Below are 10473 nucleotides of genomic sequence, written 5' to 3'. Positions count from 1 at the left end.
CCCAAATTCAGTTATCATCATACTCGTAGGATAATTTTCTGGAAAATGCTGCTTTTTCTCCCTATGTACCTGCAAAAGCATTTAGAGTTTGGACTTTGCTTTTTTACTTTAATATATTCAGTATAATTGCCTTTTAATATGCTCTTTTTAATTTTATGTTACAAGTACTAGTTTAGTTGCAATAAATTACAAGATCAAACGAGGAATATGTTTTACCATAGGCCACGTTTCATTTTCTACCCATGATTAGCTGCTAAAAGCTTTTATCCATGATCAGTGAAACTGGCATATATAGTATCTTCAGTTCACCGTTTTTAACTACCTGTGACATAGCAAACATGGCTTTGGATATAATCGTGGTTACATAGCGCTACAAAATCACTTCAAGTTTGTCAATTAAATTTCAAAACTCTCACTTCATTTATTACGACAGTCTTCAGCGTCACAATTTCCTTGTCATCTTTAATGAGCTTTTGAAGCCACCTTTACTTTTCACCAGGCTTAGGATGAGAAAGGGTTTCCCTGCCAAAGTTGAAGACTTCTCGTATAGGAGAATCTTTTGATTCTTATTGCTTTGAATTGGAATAACAATTAGAACTTCTGAATGCAGGAAATTATTGAGACTCGGGAAAAAACCAAGCCTCATATATGGTTTTTCCGGTCCCCAGAAGAAGCAGCACCTCATTGGAAAGAGCTCTTTGGAAATCTAGATGGGCAGGAATGATCATTTTTTATCATCGATAATAATCATGCTCATTCCATTTGCGTTTTACTTTTGTAGCAAGAAACTGACCTAGTAAACAATGTTTTTACTCGATTTAGTTCTACTCAGCATTAATGGTGCAACCAAGATAAAGGGTCGGAAACTATAGTTCTCGATTTTGAAGGATGTTATAGACTATAGATCTCTGGCATATACATATATTTTGTATAATCTTCCATTCATTTTTAAGTGAAGATTATATGATTTTAGTATCTTGTTACTATATATCTACTTGTGTTAATAGCTTGCACAATGAAGATGTGGCGATGGAATAATACCTTGGATTTTGAAAGAGCGAAGGTAATTAATTGCTAGATTGAACTTGAGTTCACACATATAGCCTTTGTTTGGTAGGGATTAAAATTAGTTTTTAGCAGATTTTAATAAAAGTTGATGAAATATGTGATTGAAAAATTGTAGGTCCTGTGAAATATGTGATTAAGATTAATTGTTGACTTTTACTTAAATTAAAATCCACCAAATAGGGCATAATAAAAATTTATTGTCTGCATCGTCAACTTGAGTTTATACATATGATGGCTGTGAAACTTGATCGATGATCTAATGGTAAGTAAAGTATCGTCATAGCTATATTTTGTTTCTAATTTATTATGTGTGATATTTTTTTTTCATATTTAGACATTTAATTTTTGTGATGCAAAATCGATGCCAAGAGTGGAAATTTCATGCGATTGACGCAAATGACTTTGTAACTTTGATAAGAAAGATTTTTTTAATTTTTTTTTTGATGTTTCGACTTAGGTTCGATTTTTATTTTTGCTTTTACTTCATATAGAAGAGTTTTTGGAAGAAGTTATCTTACTTTTTTGTTTGGAAACTAATTTTTAAAATAACTTCTTATTTCGAAAATGCTTTTAGAAGGAGTCACATTAGATCGACTTTCCTTAAAAACATTTCTAACCAGAAGAAACCCTATTTATACAATTAGTCAAATTGGTTCAAAAATAATTTTTGAATCTCAAAAGTTTCTTTTGACTTTTCAAAAATCATGTCAAACAACATTTTCTTGAAGTGCGGCACTTCAAAAGGTAGTCTGGCACAAAAACTTTATTGCCAGATTTCGAGTCACCTTCCATACAACGAGCTCTTTATCTTTATTGCGATATTGACGTCGATTGTTGTGGTTGCTAATTGGTTTAGTGAGGTGCTAGATTCATCAGGGTTGAAATCAAACTTTGTTTATAGATTGGTGGTTTTTGTTAACTTTAGTATTTAGTGGGAATTGTAGGATAATGGCACGTTTGTTTAATAGTTGGTGTTATTTACTGTATAGTCTTCAGTGCTTGCTTTAGCAATAGAAAAATTATATTATTTGGATATATTTTTTAATGTGTTCTTTTAATATTTTGTACAATAAGTGTCATTTTAATATGCTAGTTAGTGCTTGATATAAAAAATATATTATTCTATTTGGGTTTTGTTTAATTGGTTTTCTTGTTATGCTAGATTACTTGATATATGACTTTTCAATCTGATTTATGAAGTACGTAAACATTAAAGAGAGAACGCACTAGAAATTATTTGACAATACATGAAAATGCCACCAGAGACAAGACGTGAACTAATAAAGTGTGTTCTTTCTTTATTTTCACGTAATAGTAATAATAATAATTAATTAATTAATTTCAAGGCGAAAATGTGCAACGGGGATTGCGTTGGGCTATAGTCTCCACTCATTGGTTATTTTCCACCATATTTTAATTCCACTTGCGTTTCTCAAAATTTTCTCATTGTAACATTTGTGTGTCCAATTTATTCGTCTCATTTTATCCTCAATCTCCCATTAATTGACTCCTCTCGTCTTTGATAATGTTTTTCCCATGTTTTTAAAAATAATAATAAATAGAAAAGTGTGACAATGTTTTTCCCACCTTTTAAAATACAAAAATTGAATATTTCAGTACAAAACATCTTCAAGGATGAATTGTGCTAATTATGAAAATATTAAGATAAAAATTCAACGAAAAAAATTAGAGATTTAAGTGTTAAATGGGACAAGATTAAGCATCTTAAATGCAATTAAAATGATGGCGAAAAAATTTAAAAAAATGATACTAATATAACTATTGTTTTTAATTAGGGCTGGGCGTGATTTAGATCGGTTCAATTCTAACAAGAATCGAACTAGACCCGAAATTTTCAGGTATTTAGTAATTGAAACCGTCGAGTTCAAATTTAATTATAGAATCGTTCGGGTTTGGTTCCATTCAGTTCCCGGATTCTGTACTATAATAAATCTTTTTAATCTTTACAAAACTACATTAATTCAACTAATGAAATGTCCAATTTTAGCTCTTACAAAATAATGTAGATCAATCTTATGTATTTTTTGCGTCTCTCTTTACTGAGTTTTTCATAGATTTGATTGTTAAAATCATAGGAAGAGAAAGATAGTGAGCTCACATAATTAAGAGAGACGCTATCGAGTTTTAATTCGATTTTTTTAAAACGATAGAAATGACAAAATAATAGATTTGGGTAAAAATTAGATCAAATTGAATAAGTTCGGTTTGGACTAAAAATTAGAAATAGGAAAATCATATTTTTGGATTTGAGCTAAATCAACTAGTTATCAAATTTATTTACAAAAAAAATAAAATAATTTGACTTATTTAAAATAAATAAATTAAAAATTTAGAGAGATTCAATTCTCATTTGGTTCTTCGATTATTGATTTAGAACCGAGAACCAACTTGAACTGAACCCATCAATTCTCGATTCAGATTAAATTAAAGTCAATTTTATATTATTATAAGAGTCTAGGGACGAGGGGAGCAATTTCAATTATGTCCGAATTTATAGGTATCAAAAATCGCAAGTGTGCACTGTACAAGGAGCTGTTATAAATTTTATAAAAAAAAAAATTAATAATAAAATTTGAGATTTTTTTTTTCCAATCCCTTAAGTCACAGTTTGGTTCAGTTAAAAAAAATGATTAAAATCTAAATCAAAGTCAACAATTAATTTTAACCACTCATTTAATGGGATATACCAATTTTCAACCACACGTTCCATCAAATTTTATCAAAATTTACTAAGAGCTTGTTTGGTAGGGCTTAAAAGCCAATTAAAATCAAATTTTTGACCGTTATTTCGCTATTCCAATCGTCATTTTTGAATTTTTCTCTCATAGGTAAGACTCACTTTCTCTCTAACGGTCAAAAAATTAATTATCAAAATCCCTACCAAACAAGCACTAAATATCTCACTTATTTTTAAATCAAATATATATTTTTTAATATTTGTGCATGAATCAATGAGCGTTTGGTGCTTAATTTTTTACAAAAACTAAAAGGCGACTAGAAGTACATGTGGTGTTTTTTAATTTTTACATTCATTCTCTTTAAGGTGTTCTCTTTTGCGTAGTGTTTTGTACTTCTTTTTTCGGTATTCATATTTTCGCTATAAAAACATGCTACTTGCTCAACTCTCACAACACAAGTTTTTGTATTTTCACAATGGCCGCAGTGCTTCTCCGTCTCTCTTCTATGTTGATGTAATAGAAAAGAGAGAGGGTACATATATCTAAAACGAAATAAAGTGTAAAACTGAGAATATCCACTGCAGTTTCTTGATTGAACTGAATTGAGAAAAAGGGAGATCGAGAAACAAAAAATGGCCGAGGTTTCTCTCAAGAGTTTCATTCCAGAATCATTTCCGCTCTCCACGGCAGATATTACAGGCCAAATTGGGTTGCTGTGGGAACTGATCAAGGTGCCATTTGTGGTGCCACTGCTGAGAGTTGCTGTATATATGGGCTTGGTTATGTCTATGATTGTATCCGCGGAGAGGCTTTCCATGTTAATCGTTGTACTCTTTGTCAAACTGTTTATGAAAAAACCCGAAAACCGGTACAAATGGGAGCCATTGCAGGAAGATGTTGAGATTGGCGATTCAGCTTTTCCTATGGTTCTTGTCCAGATCCCCATGTACAATGAAAAAGAGGTCTTTTTGTTTCGAATTAATCTAATTGTACAAAGTTTTTTTACAAAATAACAAAATTTAGACAATTGATTTTCATTGATTTAAAAAACTATTTTTGAAATAGTTGATTTAAATGTTGTTAACACGTAGTTTGTAAACTAAGTTTGTCAACCAAATTTGTACAAATAACATGATTTTTCCATTTCAGAGTATATACAATTTGGAGCCCTGCATTAACATACTTGTCAAACTCTTTTTTCTACCTATTCATTTTCAATCACATATTCTCGTAATAAAATATTCTACATGTAAACCCAAAACTTTTCCCACTTTTTAACAACACACTCTCTTAAAAATCACTATTCAAAACTCTTTTTTTCAAAAGTATGGTTGCCAAACAAGGTGGGGTGTGAGAAAAAGGCTGATGTTTGTTTTGTTTTTTTTAAAAGGTTTACAAGATCTCCATTGGTGCAGCATGTAATCTTTCATGGCCTGCTGATCGTTTACTGATTCAAGTACTTGATGATTCTTCTGATCCTGACATCAAGGTAAACATTAGAAATTTACCACTTACTTCTTCGCATAAAGACGAAATTCAAATCCCACTTCGAAATTGTTAAGTTTTATACCAAGAAATTTTTATCTTTTCTTTCAGAAATATATAGCACATGCATGCAGTAGCAAAACTCTTAAACAAACACTATCCCTTAAGATTTGAGGTTCCATCTTAAGAGGAGTAGTTCAAAGTGACCAATCTTAGAATTCGTATGCTCATTTATTGAGTCTTAATCGGATCGAATAACTCGTTGAGGTTTAATGAGCTCTGATACCATGTTAAGACTTAGGATTGTTCAACCCTGTTAAGAAGAATAGCTCAAAACCTTAAAAATTGATCTATGTTTTCATCTTTATTCGATGTGGAATTTTATCCCTTAACACTATCTTGGTTCACACAAGCGGTTCATATCTCGAAGATTAGAGCTAGCAGTATTAATCTCAGTTTCTCTTTAGTGTTAATTGATCAAATTTCTCGAATTGGCTCGAACAAGTTCAAATCTATTTATGTGTTACTTTATTTAGCTTTGCTAACCAAAAAATATAAGGGTATTTTTCAAAACCGCATCTGTTTTCATTCGTAGTGTTTAATTTTAGTATTTGAGAATATCCGACCTTAATACATAATCACAAAATTACGTTATCGATTTAAATTTTTTTTTTTTCCTTCTCTTGGTTTTATCGCAGGATATGATTGAGAAAGAATGCATTAGGAGGGAAAATAAAGGCGTTAACATTAGGTACCAAACTAGAGAAACAAGAAGAGGATACAAGGCAGGAAATCTTAAAGAAGGTATGAAACATGATTATATTAAAGAGTGTGAATACGTCGCCATTTTCGATGCTGATTTCCGACCTGAACCGGATTTTCTCCGACGATCCATCCCTTTTCTCATGCATAACCCGGAACTTGCCCTTGCACAAGCTCGTTGGAAGTTTGGTAAGCCTCACAGTCCAAAGAACAATTAATTCCCGCAAAAAGGCATTAAAGAAAGTATATTGATGCATGAAAAACGAAAGGAAATAAAACAAAGTCGGGTTTCCTTTTCATGACTGTTTTAAGTAAATTTTGGAATCCTAATGAAATTTTTTAATATTTTGTTGGTTTTGCAGTGAACTCAGATGAATGTTTGTCGACAAGAATGCAAGAAATGTCGTTGGATTACCACTTTACAGTCGAGCAGGAAGTGGGATCATCTACTCATGCCTTCTTTGGCTTTAATGGTAAGCTTATGCAATTAATTAGCAAAAGTAATTAACCAATTGATTATATAAACTTATCAATAAAGATACTTCAGCTACAATGTAGTTTATGTTGGGTCATATTCAAGAAGTGAGGTTTTCTCTCACACTTATAGACTAAATATCAACCCCATTCATGACCGATGTGAGACACCCTCAACAAACTCCCCCTCACACATCGGGCTATGCGGGAAACCAAACACATCTCCTTCCACACATCGAACCCTGCAGGAGATCGAACCCGTCTCCCCCTCACACAAAGGGCCTACGGGAGACCGAACCCGTCTCTCCCTCACATAAACCCGTATCTCCGTGATTGTTGGTCCTGAGACGATTGTTGGGCCGAAGATTTGTTGATAAACCAGGCTCTGATACCAGTGTTGGATGGTATTAGTCCTCTCTCACTTCAAAAGTTAGCTGAAGAAATGAGGCTTCCCTTCACTCTTATAAACTGAATACCAATCCGATCTACAATCGATGCGAGATGACCTCAACAGTTTATATGAATGTGTACAACTCCATTATACATTAAAACTTCAATTCTGCTAACAAGAAAAGTGCCTAGTGGATCAGATTAAACAACAACAATAAATTTGGAATTGGTTACGTAGAAAAGTTTTTCGCTTTTATGTTTGCTTCACTGTCAATATGTTAAATTCTTGAATGAAAACAATATGAAAGGCTTTATCATTGAAGCAAGAAACAATATTGAATTGAACTCCATAAAAGGAGGAATGGAATACAAATGGAACTGGACTAAGTTTCATATAAAAGACACTCCATTGTAGGAGGAGAAGAAACCTCCATGGAAGGAGGGATTGGAGAGAACTACAATCCAATTAATTAAAATAAGTACAAAGTCTGGTACTTATAGAGAAAATGAGTAACTAAACTACCAACTAATTAACAGTTGTAGAAAGAATCTGGGAGTTGGAGACAGCTGGGAGAATCCGTGTGGAAGGCTGGAAATTTAATCTGACCCATTGGAATCTCTGGAATCTGGTTGAGTTGGAAGAGAACCTTCTGGATTGATCTGGTGTAGCTTGGTTGATGTTGATCACATATTCTAACTCACCTCCCTCAAGATGGACTAGGAAGATCAATTACTATAGTCCATCTTGAAGATTAAAGATGACAAGAATTCTAATATAGATCAATTGGAATAAGATCCTGAATTCATAATGTTGTTGCCAGCACTCTAGACCCAAAAATAATAAAGATGAGCTTTGTTGGACATTCTATCAAACATCTTGTGTGCAGCTTCACTTACTAAAGAGTAGAGTGAAAAAGGATGCAGTAAAGACTCCACAAGAAATGTCTTCGTTGATGTAGCAGGACAACCGAACAAAGCAGCACAAAAGTTAAACATATTAAAACTGAGTTATGTGATAGAAGTAAGGGGAATTCCTCCAACGATGGGAACAAGAGAAGCCCAAAATCAGGGCATGAAACTAGGTAAAGTAGGTTGTTTTATCTCCGACGATGCCCGCGACATGCTTCAACGAGCACTCGATGAAGTGAATACCCAATTGCATACCAAGTTCAGCTAGGAACCAGAATCCATAGACTGGGAGTATTACAGAAAATGGATTGGCTTTTGCTTGCTTGATACGTATAACCAATCATATGATGAAATCTTGAAGATTGAAAAACAAAGAAAAGGGAATTGAATCCCTCTAGACCAACAGAGGCTAATTTCTGCTAGGAAACAACTTGAGAGTGGCCGGATTTGCAGCCATGGATGGAAGCACATCAGTAGAATCTTGAAGAACTGGAATGCAATCCGTACGTCCAGTTGTTTACAAGAATAAGAACTGAAGAATCTTCAGAAAACCAAGAATGATTCCAGTAGAAATCTGGAAAATGAAAACAGCAGCAAAAAGCTTATCTTTGCTCGATACCATGTTAAATTCTTGAATGAAAACAATATGAAAGGCTTCATCATTGAAGCAAGAAACAATATTGAATTGAACTCCATAAAAGGAGGAAAGGAATACAGATGGAACTGGACTAAGTTCCATATAAAAGACACTCCATTGTAGGAGGAGAAGAAACCTCCATGGAAGGAGGGATTGGAGAGAAACTACAACCCAATTAATTAAAATGAGTACAAAGTTTGGTACTTATAGAGAAAATGAGTAACTAAACTAACTAACTAAACTACCAACTAATTAACAGCTGTAGAAAGAATCTGGGAGCTGGATATAGTTGGGAGAATCCGTGTGGAAGGTTGGAGATTTAATCTGATCCATTGGAATCTCTGGAATCTGGTTGAGTTGGAAGAGAACCTTTTGGATTGATCTGGTGCAGCTTGGTTGATGTTGATCACATATTCTAACACAATACAGATTAGTTTTATTAATCATTCTAAGTTATTGGAATTCTAAAATTTTACACTGTAATTTGTAGTTATTAATAAGATGAATGTTATACGATTTCAGGAACCGGTGGTGTATGGAGAATAGCAGCAATCAATGAGGCAGGAGGGTGGAAAGATAGAACAACAGTTGAGGACATGGATCTGGCTGTTAGAGCTAGTCTCAAGGGATGGAAATTTCTATATCTTGGGGACCTCCAGGTACTAAATCAAATTATATGTCGTGTCAAGTCTTTTTTTGGGAGCAATGCTTAATGTACAAGAAAAGTTTACAGGGATGTGACATGGCAACATTTCTTTGGATTTTGGGCCAAAAAACGTAGCTAAAATAGCCAATTAGGCTACTATCTCAGCACTTGTTAAACACCCTGTGAATTTCCCTTGTACAAGAATCATTTCTACTTTTTTGGTAAGCAAAGTTCAATGCTACCGGAAAGTATAATATCAAGATTTTTTTGGCAAACACCTGCCATAGTTTAAGGTATTTCACATTAATTAGGTGAAAAGTGAGCTTCCTAGTACGTTTAAAGCCTACCGTTCGCAGCAGCACCGATGGTCTTGTGGTCCTGCCAATTTATTCAGAAAAATGGCTATCGATATTGTTAGGAATAAGGTTTGTTTATAACCTTATAATCTGTCTAGGAAGCTGATTTAATTGTACAAGAATGAAGAACCTAAAATCTCTTGTTTTCTGATTTGGCAGAAAGTGTCTTTGTGGAAGAAGGTATATGTGATCTACAACTTCTTCTTTGTAAGGAGGATCATGGTTCACATGTTCAATTTCTTCTTTTACAATGTTATATTCCCATTAACAGTTTTTGTTCCTGAAGTTGATGTTCCAAAATGGGGAACAATTTATATTCCTTTCATTCTCACGACATTAAGCTCCTTCGGAACTCCAAGGTCGGGTATTTGTACGTACTTACGACAACTGCACATTTGCGTTACAAAAATTGGGGTATAGTTACCTAATGAATATTTATGATTTTTCAGGTCATTCCATTTATTGTTTTATTGGATCCTATTTGAGAATGTGATGGCTTTTCATCGAACCAAGGCGACAATCATCGGTCTACTAGAGGGCAAGAGAGCTAATGAATGGGTTGTTACAAAAAAACTTGGTGATGCTTTCAAGAACAAATCAAATACCGAATCAGAAGCACAAGGAGAATCACCAGCAAAGAGGGTTCGTTTTAAACTTGGAGATGGGTAATTTATCACTCTCTTACTTTTAGCATTATAGCTTAGAACACCATATTGACAATGTAATTTACGAGTAATTTTTTATGTGTGTTACTTATCGATCATATCTGTCTATATATGTATGTGTGTGTGGCAATTTGGTCACAAGACTAGTGACATTCTCCATGTTTGGATGATGATGTAAACTAATGTGTCCTAAACATTTTGCAGAATATTACTACACGAGCTGGAATTGGCCATGTTTCTATATGTATGTGGATTCTACGACTTCCTTTATGGAAGGAACAACTATTTTATATACATGTTTCTTCAAGCCATCGCCTTCACAATTGTGGGATTTGGTTATGTTGGAACAATAATCCCTATGTAGCACTCAATCTATCAACTA

At 33.6% G+C, this 10473-nt stretch overlaps 2 protein-coding genes across 4 annotated transcripts in view; both read left to right on the top strand.

Annotated features, from left to right (window-relative positions):
* Positions 1–975, top strand: part of LOC111379923 (uncharacterized protein C227.17c-like) — a 3651-nt gene extending 2676 nt beyond the window's left edge. The window contains exon 3 of the mRNA XM_023003368.1: positions 611–975. Within this exon, the coding sequence (XP_022859136.1) occupies positions 611–724 (114 nt within the window). The 3' untranslated portion in view covers positions 725–975. The remainder of the gene's footprint in view (positions 1–610) is intronic.
* Positions 976–4195: 3220 nt separating this feature from the next.
* On the top strand, positions 4196–10473 carry LOC111379914 (glucomannan 4-beta-mannosyltransferase 2-like). Of its 3 annotated transcripts, XM_023003358.1 has the most exons (10): positions 4196–4729; positions 5158–5256; positions 5951–6056; positions 6189–6203; positions 6377–6487; positions 8947–9083; positions 9382–9495; positions 9586–9785; positions 9876–10091; positions 10296–10473. In XM_023003358.1, exons 1-10 carry the CDS (start codon positions 4400–4402, stop codon positions 10453–10455), a joined length of 1488 nt encoding a protein of 495 aa, XP_022859126.1. In that variant the 5' UTR covers positions 4196–4399; the 3' UTR covers positions 10456–10473. The 3 variants fall into 3 exon arrangements, with proteins under 3 accessions (XP_022859126.1, XP_022859125.1, XP_022859124.1); XM_023003356.1 differs by having other exon boundaries at positions 4199–4729; positions 5951–6203; XM_023003357.1 differs by lacking the exon at positions 9382–9495 and having other exon boundaries at positions 4198–4729; positions 5951–6203.

This window comes from Olea europaea, unplaced genomic scaffold (genome assembly GCF_002742605.1).
Source record: "Olea europaea var. sylvestris unplaced genomic scaffold, O_europaea_v1 scaffold2062, whole genome shotgun sequence".
NCBI lineage: Eukaryota > Viridiplantae > Streptophyta > Magnoliopsida > Lamiales > Oleaceae > Olea > Olea europaea.
Note: the sequence above shows the minus strand (reverse complement) of the source record. Positions and strands in the feature narration are given on the sequence as shown.